The 16,853-nt window shown below is 37.9% G+C and overlaps 2 protein-coding genes across 4 annotated transcripts in view; both read left to right on the top strand.

The window, feature by feature from the left end:
• LOC109413710 (dual specificity tyrosine-phosphorylation-regulated kinase 1B) overlaps positions 1–16,448 on the top strand; it is a 295,072-nt gene extending 278,624 nt beyond the window's left edge. For all 3 annotated transcript variants that reach the window (XM_029880297.2, XM_029880299.2, XM_029880300.2), the window contains one exon: positions 32–16,448. In XM_029880297.2, coding sequence (XP_029736157.2) covers positions 32–1,107 — 1,076 coding nt within the window. In that variant the 3' untranslated portion in view covers positions 1,108–16,448. The remainder of the gene's footprint in view (positions 1–31) is intronic.
• The window catches only part of LOC134289966 (uncharacterized), a 269,170-nt gene that overhangs the window by 250,406 nt on the left and 1,911 nt on the right, over positions 1–16,853 (top strand). The window lies entirely within an intron of this gene.

Raw genomic sequence — 16,853 nt, 5'->3', positions numbered from 1 at the left:
TTCCAAGTTTCCACTTCTTTCCCACGACCAGGTCTATCTTCGTTACAACATCAACCTCAATCGGTGCACCACCAGTCTCAGCAGCAGCAGCAACTTCACCCTTCATCATCCGCGTCGTCGTCACAGTCGCAATCGCAGAGCACCAGCATGCTGTTGCTGTCGCAGGCAGCGGCAGCAGTCGGTCTCAACAGCAACAACTCCAGTTCCGGGCCATCCACAACCACCATCAGCAGTAGCAACAATAGTAGTAATAGTAGCAGCAACATTAGTAATAACATCACCAATAATAGCAACATCAGCAACAACCACCCGCTGGCAATGGATTGCGATCCACCTCATGCGATCCTCAACAACAGCAGCGCCACTTCATCGAATCCTACCCACTACCACCGGAATCGGTACCTGCAACAGCAGCACCATCAACAACAGCAGCAGCAACATCCGCTACTTAGTCACAAAAGCTACGCCCCCGCCTCACTGCCAATCGACCTGGGGGGGCTGACTCACGGTGGCTCTGATCCAAACTCATCCGCAACCTCGGCCGGCGGTCTCATGTCCGGTAGCTTTACGAGTCATCCGGTCGTAGTAGGTGCCGCCGGTGGTACCAGCAGTAGCAGTAGTGCTAACAGCATAGTAGGCGTCGGTGGTGGCAATGGCGGCAGTAGGAGTCTCCTATCGCACAGCGTGTCCAGCTATGCGCCGTTCTCGATGACCGGTGATGCTGCATCTCTGCTGATGGGCGGTGGCCACACGAGTGTCCCCGGTGGGGCTAGCCACGGTGGAATGTTGGGATTGGTCCCATTTGTCGGTCCCATCGGAGGCAGCAGCAATAGTGGAATCGCTGGTCCAAGTTCACTAGTCACCGGAGGAACGACCACCGGCAGCACCGGACTGGCAATGTTGGGCGGTGGAGGTGGTGGTGGTATTGGAACCATTGTCGGGGGCGGTGGGGGCAGCAGCAGTAGTAGTAGTAGCGCTAGCTCGAAGGGTTTGGGACGGGCTGCTGCGGCTGCGGCGGCGGCGGCCGCTGTAGCAGCTTCCAACGAACGGGACGAATCGCCGATGGTTGGTGTGTGTGTTCAGCCTAGTCCGGTCATTATCCACTGACGGTCGGTGTGGCGGCGGCCATGCGGGAAGGGTGTCAAGTACGATTAGTAAGGGCGGGTTGTGTCTATGAACCATGTGGCCTTTTCAGACGGTACCGCGTGGTTTATGGACGTCCCCCTCCTGGTGTGTTGCGCGGTTTGTGCGTGTGCGATTGTGGTGCGGGTGGATTGTGGTGTCCTTTATTCTCTTTACTTTCTAGGCGCTAGTGAGATGTATCGATCAACGGGACTATATTGTAAATATGGGGAGTTGTTTGCAAATATGAATTGAACTTTGTTATTTAACGTACTTGAGATAGGCAAAATAGTTGAAAAATCTGTTTTTCCGTGGAATATTTTAGAATTTAGCAAAAACTGAAAATGTTCTAATATATAATTTACGCAGAAGCGTTCGATTTGTTTTTTTTTTATATTTGTTATTTTTTTCGTGTACAGTCAGGTCTTTTTGTGCGCGGTTTCTATTTACGTTGCCGCGTAAATGAAAACTCCATACAATATTTTTTTCATCGTCGAGAAATAATGAAAAAATCTTCTCGGAACGTGTACATTGAGGATGGTGTACTAATCCCAAGCCCTATCTATTGGTTCTCTGTGCAATTCTGCTAGCTCTGGTTAATCACGGAGTAGCAACTACGAAGTGTGCGGTCACCAATAACTTATGCTCATTTGGTATATTATATGTTATTGTGGAAGAATTCTCGCAATGCCTATGAACTTGTCCACGATGACGTCACACGCCAACTAACAGCAAGATGTGAAACGATAACTGCGGGCTGCGGGTCGTGTTTACTAAAACCGCACCTCACATCTTGCTTCCAGCGAGATCCGGTGAACATCCCGTGAACTTTCGGTCGCTCGGCATTAGTGTCCGAGCATTTTGATACTAGAGCGGGGCATTTCCATTCAGAATCTACCAATTCTTATTGGAAACGGTTCTGCTCTAGTGTCAAAATTCTCGGACCGAGTGAATCAGGTTCATCTATGGATAAGTCCATTGATAAAAGTAAAATGTAAACATTGCCCGGGCAGAGATGAACCAGCAATAATTTGTGCTCAATCTACGAGTTGAGTGACGTGATGCAGCTCGACTCGCATATCGAAGTGAGGAACCTCGACTTGAATGAGGTCACTCTTCATTTGATTTACCCGAAGAGTCACCTCATTCGAGTCGAGATTTCTCACCTCGATGAGTCTAGCTGCGTCACGTCATTTTACTCGTAGAATGAGCACAATTGTCGGTTAAGTGGGGTAATACGGTATTTAATTATTTCACGGAACAATTAGTTAATATTTGTGATTTTTAGCACCTATTCCTAACTAGTTGTGGCTCACATTAAACATGTATGTGTATGTGGATATGTATTTTATATTTTAATCCATTTTCATCGTTAGAGGCTGGAAGCCATAACTTCGAAAAGGTAAATCGCAGTCCAATCCTGCAAGAAAGTAAAATCTACTGTGCTTTGAATGAACCTGTTTTGCTATAGACGAGTGCACCGATGAACATTGAGTTCACTGAACCTGAAAATTTTTGACAACACAGCGGGGTCGACTCTCAACAACTTCTACTCAGAGATGCATCACCAAAATATGCTGATATTTTTTTTTTTGATTTCTTACATGAATTTTCATTTGACAGCTTCCTGTGGTTTGTTTCGATTCCCATTCGTTGCCGTTCTTTTCTCTCGCAGGGAGGAAATCGAGGTTAACTTTCTAAGCAAAAGTCAATTGGTTGATTTCCAGGGTTACTAATAATGTTACATATGTTTCCACGTCAGTGTTGCCAAATTTAAGAAGCCTATCCAATTTAAATTTGCCAAACACTTTACCATTACTAAAGATTGAAGAAGCCTATCCAATTCAAATTTGCCAAACACTTTACCATTACTAAAGAGCATTGTTGATGGCTGTATCTCACTCAACTTTAGTCTAATTTTACCGAGATACCATTGAGTTCACTTTAGTAGGTGTGTATGTATTTATAAGAATTTTAAATCAAAAAAGGAAGCATGACTGTACGGTAATTTTTCAGCAGAGATCGGAATTCAGCAACTGATTACAACGTTTGCTTGCGCTACAATCTTACTTTCTATCACATTCAGTACCGTTTGTTTGGTAAACCCCAAAAGTGTTTCATTTTTATACAAACCGAAACCTAGACAATTATTTATACACATTACACATACATTGAATAGAACGTAATCAAACTCATTTCCAGTTTACACACACACCACTTACTGTATTACACACTAAACAAATTTTACTCTCGTGTCGTAGAACTAATCACTTCATCGAACATTTCACAATCGTTCTTTTGTTTAACGAATCGCGTATCATCCTAACATTCAAAGTACTAGAGGAGCGCCCATCATTTCACGACACATCCAAGAAGATGTGACAAAATCTCGTTTAGCCGAAGCGAACCACTATGAGAAAAAAAAATACAGAAACAGACTATTTTAATTAGACAAACGGAGGTAGCTACCGAAGCAAGGCACGGACACAAACACACCAACTGAATATAGATAATTTTAGTTTTCTTAAAGAAGAAAAAAAAACAAAAAAACTGACATCAAAGCTGGATACTAAATCACATCGGTTTTTTTGATGACAAATCTGAGATATTTCAACTAAAAACATAAGACCGGAACACAAATTTAAGACCAATAATAATTTATTAAATTATTATTTAAAACAAACTAAATTAAAGCAGAACAAACTGAAACACAAAAACTGAAAAACGGAAATGACAGAATCATTTCACCTGTACATAATAACTGATAGAACTAATGAAAATAACTAGAAGAATGAGACAACAATACGTTTACGTAAGGTGAAACGTAGAATGGAAAAGATAGATGGGAAGTGCGAAACAGTAAGTAATTAGATTAATACAGCTGATGATCAGAGTGGAGAGTAAATTAATTAAATTAATAACTAAACAATAGGAGGTAAGCTAAGTAAACAAAAACAAGCAACTAAGTAAGAACAATTGATAAGTAAATAAAGGAAAATGCTAATAGCAAACAAAAAAAATGAACTAGCAAATACCAAGTACGGTAAACCTAACTGAGAAAATCCCTTCAAAAGGTGCAATCATCAGAGCGGAAAAGGATCCTTTCTGTTTTCGTTAGGTTTGTTATTCAACCAACTGCATCAACCACAGAAACAGAAGAAAAAGGAAAGAACAAAACCAAGTCGAGCCAAAAACTGAAAAAAAAACTCTTTTTATTCCCAGTGATTCTTTGTAGGACACACATTTCAATACACAAAACACAGCTATACACACATATGCAGCAGTAACAAGTCTGAGAGTTTGCCTGCCGCGATCGCGTCACAACAATCACCGAGACACGATGATGACGTGTAGAGTAGGGGGCTGGCGAACGAAACAAAGTGACTGGATTAGTAAAAATTACCGCTAATTTAAAGAAATAACAAAAAAATACCAACCAACCATGCAGCAAAGAACTGATCATAACGAAACTCATGCATACAGACAGGAAACTTCTCACATACACCTCAACACATGCTACCCATGAAGGCATAACGGTACTATAAACATATGGTAGGAGTTTGAGAAAAAAAAAATACAACAAAAAATCACATTATTCCATTGTTATCTCCTTTGCTTGGGTGTAGGTATTGTAAATGGAACATTTTGAGTCTTGGAGGAAATTCTGACTGTATTGCTTGTGGACTTTCTGAAGAATTACATGAACAAGTTTCTCGAAAGAGCTTCAACTCCTTATAACCGCATGGTCTTTATTTCTAAAAAAAAATATCTTGGAAAATTTGTCGTGCTATTTGCTGAGATATTTGACGATTGTAGAATCATTTTCTAAAGTGTGGATTATTTTGTATCAAAAGAATTTTCACTAAAACAATATTTCAAAAGAAGTGAACAAAATCATCAAAGTTTCTGGAGATTTGCTAACGACATTCTTAGTGGAACCTCTGAGGCCTTTTGGTTTGATCCCTCAGGATTTTTTTACGAACGAAATTTTTAGATTACTCTGTTCCGGACAAAATGTTTGGAATAATCTTAAATATTAAGAAATGTTTTGAAGAAAGAGGAAATTATTACGAATTTGCAGAATGAAAATCAATGGACAAAAGTTAACGTTTCTACGGAAATCGCTACCCCCGAGGTTTCTAAATTATTTTCAGGAAAATGTTCATTTTCATTCAACAAATTACTACTCTTTACACACTAAGAATAAATCGCAGAATTCTGTGAAATTTCACCGAAATCTCAATAGCAGATTTTTCGGTAAACTGTTCGGTGTTTTTTTGTTTCACCGAACGAATTGTGAAGATTGAAAATGCTGATCTGTCAAATTCACCGAAAATTTCGGTGATTTTTTTTACGAAATTTCTGTGAAATAATTGTTTGGTTTTGCAGATTTCACAGAACTTTCGGTGGTTGTTAAAACAGGTTAAAACAAATATTCGGTGGATTTTCAGATAGATTATTTATGGTTCACAAATATTGATCGTATTTTCATTGGATAGCACCATAAATTCCCTAGAAATTTTCCCATTTACACTTCTTCCTTGTTGGTTAATGGTTTGAGAAGAATTCCTCCCAAGGTCACCAAAGTTTGATTAAATTTCTCTATTATTTCTGCCGAAAATTCGTTCCTAAAACAAAAATACAAATTCATTAGATCCATACTAAAGTTTACTAGATGGACTCAATATATAAAACGTGGAGATTTCACCATATAACAATTTATTCCATTTTCAAACAATATTGTGCAGATTCTATTCATGACAATTTTGAAATTCTTGACAATGGTGAAATTTGTAATCTTACCTGGAATTATTCTCAAAAACCTGGAAAAAATGTAGGAGTTTCATTTTTTAATCGAGTAGACACTCGCAGTTAGACTAGACAAATCTTTGGACAAAATCTTCAGTTGGATACATTAAATACATTGGATTCGTGAAATCTTTATGAAAATTTTAGAGGAAAATCTCATCAGATTAAAACAAATACTGAAAAATTTTGAGAAATTATAGGAATTTCCGAAAAAAGGATAACATGGTAGGTAAAATCGTCGGAGATTGTATGGAGGTGCATCTGAAAGAATTCTATGATGACACATTCTAACGCGACCTTACAAAGTTTTGACGCCTTCCACTATAACTTATAAATACGACTTCAAACCTCAAATATTTTTTCATATTCGGATTCCTTGTAAAATTTGCAGTACCGTAATCCGGGGTTAAATTGATCACTTTAAAACAACTTTTGCGGAGAACATTAGCGGCAATTCAAATATTGCCAAAAGAATTTCTGTAAAACCAGTACCCAGTGGATCTCCATGAAACCATGTGACAGAATTTAGTTCAACAACTTTAAACTTTAAGTTAAATAACTCCAAAAATCAAAAAAATGAAAATGCCACTTTGGGGCGAAATTGATCAGCATACAATTAAGCATCGGTTAGAGAGGAATATTTCCTTTTCCGCTTAATGTTGCTCTTCTAAACCCGAATAACGCATTCAAACTCTTACAACTAGTGAATTTGACGCTTAAAATGCAAAATTAAATTTTTAAATCTCCCCCTAAACGCCTAAAGGTAGGCAATTTCCTTTGAAATAAGTGATTTATATCACAATACTTGACTATTTCATCAAAAAATAAACTTCAGATGTGTAGCAAGCTACACAACTTCCCAACCAAGGCTCCACAAAAATGTTAAAACAGAGAATTTACGGGAAGTCCTATTGGCAATCGTTACTAAACAAGCATTGATTTCAGCTAAGTGAGAATGCTAAGTGCAAATTCCTAAAAAAATAAGGCAAAACTAGTTTTTATCTAAAAAATTAAAAGTCTACACTCATCTCTAGACATCTAAGAACTAGATGACATACAAAGTTTAAGATCATTACGACCCTTAAGAGTTTCTAGTTTGGAATTAGAATGTGGTACCCAAATGATCAATTTCACCCCGCTGATCATTGTGACCCCGGTTTACGGTAGGTAAATAGATTCTATAACATTTCCCAGAAAACCGTTTCCCAGAATTCCATTCCCCAGAATGTACCATTACCCAGAAAACATTAAACTTTTGGGTCTGGTACGTTTGGCATTGGACATTTGGCGTAAGGGACATTTGGTATGAAGGACGTTTGACATAAAGGACGTTTGGCACAATAAGGTCGTTGGCATAAGGGGTGTTTTGCATAAATTGAAGAAGGGCCTTCAGTGGAAGGAAGGAACACATGTTAGTGGCGCATTATATTAGACCTTTTATTGGAGATCAAATGTGAGGTTAGGTAACGAAAACTTTTCAACTTTGGAAGCAATAATAACATATTTCTGGTCAATACTTTGTATGAATGTTATAAGAATTTGCACTTATAGAACTTTTCTTCCGTTTGTACTATTTGTAATTCAGTCTACAGTTCGTAATTTACTGCTTTAGAAAAGCGCCACCAGCGCAATTTAGGTTTGCGTTTGATCGTCAATTACCGAAACAAATATTTGCTTCAACAAACATGATATTTTTTCGAAAGAGGAATTTTCCTTCTTTTGTATATAGGCTGTTCTTGATCGAGGTAAGTAATTTTGATTCCGGCAATAATTATTTTCAGAAAATCATCTTTGTCTGTTTATTGCATCGAGATAAATTTATGCATTGTTATTTTAATAGTATTCTTATTCTTAACCTTAAGTATGTACATAATTCCTGAAATAGTTTTACGTCAAACGACCTTTATGCCAAGTGCCCTTTACTCCAAACGTCCTTATGCCAAATGTCCTTATGCCAAACGATCTTATTGCAAACGCACCAGACCCATAAAATTTACAACAGTGTATATTGCCTTCTTTTATACGAATTAATGTTAAAAGGACTGAAAAAGTTATAGGGTAGAAACATCAGTTTTGGCCAGTCAGGTATTTTGGCCATAGTGCGTTATTCAGCCTGTTGCGATCTAAACCAGCAAAACATTATTGTTTACTACTAGATCCTAATATAGTATGATGATTAAAGCTGTGAAAACCATAGAATTTGATTAAAAAAGGCAATAAAAAAATAATTTTCCTTAAAATGTCTATTTTGGCCAGGGTGCTTCTAATTTGGCCACCCCCATAAGAATACACGTGATTGGCCAAAATAGAAATCGAAGTTGAGAATATGGCCAAAACTGACGCAGAGCTTCTATTTTGGCCAGTGCCACTTTTAATACAAAAATCAAGTATTAGCTTGGTTTCTGCATTTTTCCTATACAGTATAGATTGAAACCTTTCATTTGACACATTGATAGTTTTCATAGGATTATTGGTTATTTTTATAAAAACTATTTCCCTTAGACTGGCCAAAACCGGTGCCCGCACCCTATCACGTGTTCACTTCTAGGTGAACCTGTTAAGAATTAATCATTTATAGCAAATAATAGAATGTCAATCTTTGAGCTTTCAGGCTGACTTTCAAACTTGTTTTCTTCGAACCAATATTCTATTGCGCATCATGCAAAATGATTGTGCTACGGCTACCTTTCCCCGAACGCCGAATCCCCGCGAATGACGTTTCCCCGAATGGCCCATTTCTCCGAATGCGCCCTTCTTTATTTTATAGGCGGTTATTGTATTGCTTCTTAGACCTTTAAAGAACTGCTGAAGGAAGAACGACAATATTACTCCTTCTTTCCATTACTGCTCGTTCTTTTTATTCATATTGTTCCTATTGAGTTGTCCAAAAAAGTCTCACGAAACCTACTGCAAGCCTATCCATATACGTGAGAACAAAAGATGTTTACAAAGTTCTTACACATAGATTAACACGGGAAATCTGAATACAAACCACTACCACACAGGAATTTGGATTGGTCAATAGAGATAAGTGACATTTCAACACACGAACACTAGCGCAAATTTTTCCTCACACAAAAGTGCACGCCGATTGAAAGGCTATTCAGATTGCATATGCACATATTACCCAATCGAATTGGGTAAAACGGGTAAATAATGATAAAACTAACGTCCGAGGCAAGAGTGCAAATATTTTCCTCGCAGTTTCACAACTACATCTACAAAAGGCACGCATACATTTGAACGTGATTGATTACCTCTATTGGCTTTTCAGCTTATGCTTCATTCATTCGTTTGACAACGTAATCCATCCTTACCATGAACATTGCGTGGCTCTTCGAACAAGAATGTAGTGTATACCGTTGAACTAGGGCTCGGAGAAACAACATTCGGAGAACTGGCATTCGGAGAAAGGTAACACAATTATGCAACCGTTGATGCAACATAACATCATCAACCAAAAATAACAAAAAATACCCTTCATTATTTTGCGCTCCTCTTGAGAAATAACAAACATATAGACATAATTTTGCTATTAGTAATACATTTAAAAGAAGGATACAATCCTAGTGAGTTCAGCGCTTTATAGTAATTTTTCTAAAATAAAGTATTGAACCCATGTCGATAATCGATCCAAATACCCCATTTCCCCGAAAGCCTTTTCCCCGAATGACCCATTTTCCCGAAAAGGGTATACATATATTAGACTGGGTCAACAAAGTCGATTTTTCGGAACAAAGCTCTTTCGATACATTTTAGCGTCCAAAGTAACTGTACAAAATTTGGGAGCTATTGGTTGCTTCCCCGTATTCCGCATTGCGATTGAAATTTGTATGGAATTTACTATGGGAAAACGTGCTTTTTTGCATTTTTCTTATAAATTGAAATTTTTCGTCTAAAACAACCCAACCAATGACGGCAAAGTATAGCCTAGGATATGCCGAAAAACTTTGCCGAAGACCGCAAAGTGATCCGACACTTGTGAAAACAGTTATAACGTAAAGATTGCCCGGTGGTGCTTAACATTTAACATGTAAAGGAATAACATCAATAATAAAATCTCAAATTTTGGCCTAACTTACCAGGCGAATAACTTTTTTCCAGGGGGCTGGACACTTCCTTTTCTAACCGGGAAATCCTCATTTATCCGTTTCTAACCGCCGCTAACCGCTGCTAACCGAGCAACAGTTAGACCACAGTTAGACGCGGTTAACGACGGTTAGCAACGGATAAATGCGGATTTTTCCGGTTAGCAAAGGAAATGCCATTCCCCTTGCTTTTTTCACAAGCGTCGGATCACTTTGAGGTCTTCGGCAAAGTTTTTCGGCATATCCTAGGTTATACTTTAACGTCATTAGTTACATGGTGTTGGACAAAAAAATTCAACTTATGAGTAAAATGCAAAAAAGTACGTTTTCCCATACTAACTTCCATACAAATTTCAATCGCAATGCGGAATACGGGCACAGACAAACAGACATATTACTTAGAAGAAAATTGCTTCAAAAACATAGTTTTGCATCTCACTAGTACCCTCTATAATGCTCAGTCCGAAGCATGCAATTGCAGGTGTTGTTTCCCTCGGCTCGATGTAACATTTTTGCAGGTGACGACTCCCCCGTGCCGTCATCCATTCATAAAACATGAATGAAGGTTCATGATTGAGTCATTTTATGTAAACACTGATCGGCGTCGCGTTCATTTCTCTCCAAAATTGAGAGGTGATGTAGGCACAGCAGCGCCACCATGACACATGCGAGCACAGTCCGAACCACACTATATTTTCAAAATGACCGTTAAATCGTGCTATGATTTCGATTTGAGTAGTATGTCTGTTTGTCTGTGATACGGGGACGCAACCAATCGCGCCCAAATTTTGCACAGTTATTTTGAACGCTAATATAGATTGAAAAAGCTTTGTTCCGGGTTGATACGATCAAATTTAAAGTTTCTCCATACAACGTTGACCCACTCTAGTATATATGTATTACATTCTTGTTCGAAGTGATCCTTTACCACACTATGTTCCTGATCCTAAAAATTAGGTTGTTCTAAGAGTTATCCGTCTTTACGCTAGGAAGTCATTATAGATAATGTAGTATTAATGAAGGAATGGAAGAATTAGCACCTATGAAAAGAAGGAGCAATATTGCCATTGTTTATTCAGCTGTTTTTAAAAAAGAAGGGTGCATCGTAGTGCATAATATATGTTTCGGGGAAAAGTCCCATTCGGGGAAACGGCATTCGGGTAACCGACATTGAAGGAAAAGTATCACAACCTAGATAATCAATCTTTCTAGTGATGCACCCTTCTTTTGTCTCACTAAACTTTTCTGGGGAATGGTTTTCTGGGAAATGGTACATTCTGGGGAATGGAATTCTGGGGATTGATATTTTGGAGAATGTTGTAGAATCACGTTGTAACGTGACGCTACTAATTCCCACTTGAACATACTTTTCCAATGAAAACTAAATGTTACGGTAGAATATGTCATATAGAATTCCTTCAGATGCTACTCCATAAAATCTCCGACGAATTTATCTTCCATGTTACCTTTTTTTCGGGAATTCCTATAATTTCTCGAGATTTTTAAGAAATCTCTGAGATAACTTCGAGAAAAGTTCTTAGTAAGGATCTCCAGATAAACTTACCTTAACCTTAAACTCTCTCTTAAATCTAAATTCTTAGAACATTTCTACGAGAAATCTCGAAAGGTATTCCTGTGGAACATTTATAGTAATTTTCTTGAGAATTTGTTAGAGAATCAAAAAAACTAAAGAATTCATCTAAAATCTCTAAGGAATTATTTAAAAAAATAAAATCGTGTACTAATTCTTGAGTTTTTCGAAAAATTTACATAAAAAACAGAAAAAAACTAAAATAATTAAATACAAATCAGTGGCGTCTCGTAACCTCACTTTTCCTGTTCAGCGATCCAAATACTTGTAATTGCTAAGAGCACATAAAAATGGGCGCCAACAGCTTTTCTGTCATTTTCTAGTAAAATTAAGTATTTTGCATTTGTTTAGTGAAATACCTGGATAAATTATTGAATAAATTCTAATTAGAAACCCCCTGAAGAAATCATCCCTGGAGGGTTTTCAAGAAGCAATCCACAAGGAATCTTATGATAATTTTTGACGAACTTTTCCGTCCAATTTCCACATAAAGAAATCACGAGGGAAATATATTGAAAAAAAAATGACTCATTTCGGCACGACTAGCTCCAAGAGATTAAATTGAACAATATCAGAAGAAAGTTCTGGTACAATATCTAAATGAATGGCAGAGGCGACCCTAAAAAGTCTTCTGAAGTAACCTCACGAGGAATTCCTCCTGAAGAAATATAAAAGAAATGCGGAAAGGTCCCGGAGCAATTATTCGGAAGTTGTTTGCTCACTAATTTTCGAACATCTTTGAGAACATTTGTAGAGCAATTCCGATGAAAATTTTTGGAGAAATTTAAAATCCTAAAAAGAACTTATTGAGAATCCTCTGGAGGAATTTCAGGATTAAATTCGAAAGTTTTATGATGAGTGTCTTTGGGAAAATTGTTTGCAATATCTGAGCAAATCCCTGAATAAGCATAATACCTGTATCCGCAATAATTTGGAAGCGATGTACTATCAACAATTTTACACAGCATTTTTGCCTTGTACTAATGATTAGTGTTGCAGCAATACGTTCGTCTGGGACAAATTTGGCCTATTCTGTGGACCAGTGAATCAAAATTCAACCATCGCGCAACAATAATGACAATGTCGCAACCTGTATGTGTTGCGACAATCCACCCAATGCGACATAAGTTTGTTCCAAGTTGAAAATAATAGGATAAACATCGTACACCAAGAGTTTAGAGATTTTTAAGCCTTGCATTGCGATTTTCGAACGGTAACTTCGAGTCGGTAAACACTGCAACTCTGGTGAAGCTCTATCATCAAACAGTTTCGACTTTGGGTTAGTAATAATTGATTATTCACGAATTGAAAAGTACGCAACAAATTCAGCTTCCATTTTGTCTGCAACAAAAAATTTCGAGATCATGTCATTATCTGTTACCAGTAGGGATAAAGAGTAATCGTCGCTCCTTCTTTGTTGCTTGTTTTGTGCCTCTTTTGTCTGACAATTCTCTTCACTGCTGTGGGCCAATCAGTGGCGATTCTCTAACCTCAAATCTACCTGTTCCACAAGTATACATTTCGATTGTTTATGAACTATTGAGTTTCTAATCGGTGTACAATGACATACACTACCCGTCATAAGTATAGACTCACAGAAAGTATTGCAACAATATTGCATCACCCTGACTCAGCTCGATATATCCAAAACCTGAGGACTTATAAAGATGCTGTCTTCACCAAAGTTATTCAGGAGCCCAAAAGCAACAACTTTTCCGAAGGCGGCATTTTTGTAGGTGTTCTGGTTTCAGAGATATCGAGGTGTGTCAGTGTGATTCAATATTGTTGCAATACTTTTTGTGAGTCTATACTTATGACGGGTAGTGTAAAATGATGATTCTGGTTGTTTCCGCTCCGTTTTGTTCATAAATTTGCCGGAATTACTGATTTTTTGATCGTAGAACAGGTAAAAAGTGAGGTTACGAGGCACCACTGGGGCCAATGTTACGAGCCTCTGTGAGAAACATTGTAGAAACAGGTAGATACATTTAAAAGTTAGGATTTTCAGAGAATTGCCTGGATAAATCGCTAAAATTAAATTTAAGGAACATCTTGCGGAGCAATATTTGTTGAATAAATTTCAGGAGGAAATCCGGGATATCCCTGAGAAGTTATTCTGAGGAATTTCTCTTTAAATTTCCGGACAAATCTGTAGAAATAAATATTTAAAGGAATTCTAATAAAATATCGATACGAGGTTTTATCGTAATCTCTTGAAAAATTCTAGAATAAATTCGAAAACACATTGAAAGAATTGTTCCAGTCCTAGTAACATTTCGAAATGGAATTCAGGAAATTTCTGATGGATTAGTTAGAAGAATTTTTCATACAATTTCTGGCCGAACCACGCTTTTCGAGAGAACTATTTGGAAAAATATCTTGAAAATCTTCTTTGCTTAGCTTAGCTTAGACTGACTGTGCATGTCAATAGCTGCTCCTCCGTGATTGATCTGAACTGGTACGAATTGCACTGAGATCCAACTGAATAAGGGACGGGGACACTCCACTACAAAGTGTAATTTAAGCAGCTCATACATTTTGGTTCAATACCGGCACCGGCCAATGGCTATGGCTATGAATTAATGAATATATATGAATTGTATATGTAGAGAAGAGAAAGCAGATAGAAAGATACAAAGTAGGCGGAAAGGGACGGGCCAGGGATTGAACCCAGGACCTTCAGCATCCGAATCAGAAGCGGTAACCACTAGACCCCCAAGCCCGTCAGCTTTTCGAAAATCCTCTTTGAAAACATTTAGTGTTTAGGAAGAATTTTTTAACAAATCATTACATTGGGTGATTTGGAAGGATTTATGTTCAATTTCGGAAGAAGTTCCTCACGCAGTCTTTTAGGAAAAAAACAAAAGAAATTTATGGAGTCAACTCTAATGTAATTTGTAAATAAATCCTCAGGGTAACTCATGAAAAAAAAAACTCCGAGTCTCTTATGAAATTCGTAGAGGAATTCTTGGGGGAAAACCTGTAATCCGGAACATAATCTATATTTTTAAGCATTCCCAAGAGAATTAACGACGTATAATTTAATAGTTTATTTAAAATTTCGATAGTTGACCGTGGCGCTCGCATCGTTTCTGTACGAGTTTGACGTTTGTCAACTACCGCCACCTACTTCATGTTCATGGTTGGCCAAACTCAGTCCTTTTAGCATTGGACGAATATGCTTCCGTGACTATGATGATTGGAGTCGAACAATGTTTGAAGTATTACGTCTGTTTGCCTGCGCACGCAGAAAAAAGCATGGTAAAATCAAAAATATTTCAGGTAAACTCGAATAAATTGTCAATTTGTTATGGCAACAAAAATAAAACTGTTTGGAGCAAATCGAACGTCACATTTGAAGCAAATTCAATCCATTTTTGAAACAAACATGCATCTTCTGACAGGTTATGTTAGAAACAAATGTAAATTTTTTTGTTTTTTTTGTGGCAGGTCGGCCCTACGGAAATATTTGTTTTCCAATTAAATTTTCAAAGTCATTTCCTTCTCTAGGAAAACCCATTTCTCGCGTGGCACTTTCGATGCCAACATCATGTAGATAACATACGCTCCCGAAATCAATGGGATTTCGTGGAAACTTTTGGTGAAACATGACTTTTTCTGCAAGAGGAAATCTTGTTTGGTGCTGCAGCTGGAACTTGAGAGTTTTGTTTATGTTCTCGACGGCGGAACGGGGGGCTCTTCAATGGGTATTGTAGAAATCAATATGTAATTGAGTTAGTTTTAAAAATTATTATTTTAGTTATAAGTATTTTATCAGTTTACCGAATAAACATTAATATTTTTGTTTCAAACGAACGAAATTTGTCTTCGTGCGGGATAAAGTTTCTGCATACCACAAGTTTCTTATGGTATTTACAACAAAACCATTCAATTTCTAATGAAAACCATGAATTTTTATTATTGGTCAAGTAATGGAATCGTTATGAATTTGTGGATGGCACCTACACTCACACCACCAGAAAACGCACACACACACACACACACACACACACACACACACACACACACACACACACACACACACACACACACACACACACACACACACACGCGCGCATAATAGGGAGCTGAGATATCTTCTCGCTGGACCTCACAACCGAATCCAGAAGTTGTAGCGTCTCAAACGAGAAGACACACTCTGAGTCCCTCTCTAATCATTAATCGAAATATTGATCATGGAGAATACACAATGAGTAATGCAAACCCTAAATTAATATATTTATACACACATACGACAGAAACCCGGAAGCGAAACACAAACACAAACAAAGCGAAAAAGAAGGCATGCACCGAACGCGGCAGAATTAAAACGAAGAGATGACTAGAAGAGCGAACGAAACAAGTAAAATCAATGATATGACAAGCCAAAAAAAAACATTTGTTAAAAAAATCAGAAAACAAAACAAAAAACAGAAACCGCATTAATGATTAGAGATTACAAAAGTACGGTTTAGCAATACAAACGAAAACAAAACAAAAAAAAAAACTGGCATATTATTGATTTTGAGTTGGCGCAGCGCGACCGGAAGTGTGCCCCTCAAGAAGAAGTACCGGAGAGAGCGTTGTAACCGAACAGTAGCAATAATCGAGGGAGAAATACTGAATACCCGGCCGGGGAGGCACGTATAGATTGGAAATCAAGCGAAGCGCCATTCTTTTTCCACAAAAGGCTGGGGAAAGGGAAGAAAAAAACAATATCGACAAAAAGAGGAAAAAAAAAGAAAACGAGATAGGAAGTAACACAACCGAGATGGACAGAAAGGCGGAAATGTATGACGCAAAAGTGAAAATGAATGCGGTAACGTAATAATTACAAATATGTACGGTAGGTTTTGCAGTTCGTAGGAAACAATAGAGAAATCCGTATGGCGCCCTAGATCTGTGGTTTCAAGGTAGGGAATCGCGCTACTTGGGCGGTGGCTTCTGTTTTCGTCTGTTTTCCGCTATAAGTCAGTCAAATTTGAATCAATTGACACAATTTTTGGAATGCGGTGAGATAGGTAGAGTATCTACCCGTGTACAACATTTCAAGTCAAAATTGACTGAGTTATAGTGGAAAACAGACGAATATAGAAGCCACCGCCCAAGTGGCGCGATACCCTATGTACACTAATTCCTCAAAATGTTCACTACCTGTCAGCTGTCACCACTTCGCTATCAACATCTCTATAGTGGTAATCACGTTCAAATGTGTGCGTGTCTCTTTTGTAGATGTAGTCAGT

The sequence above is a fragment of the Aedes albopictus genome, chromosome 3, assembly GCF_035046485.1.
Source record: "Aedes albopictus strain Foshan chromosome 3, AalbF5, whole genome shotgun sequence".
Taxonomy (NCBI): Eukaryota; Metazoa; Arthropoda; class Insecta; order Diptera; family Culicidae; genus Aedes; species Aedes albopictus.
The sequence above is the reverse complement of the archived record's forward strand: the minus strand, read 5'-3'. Positions and strand labels throughout refer to the sequence as shown.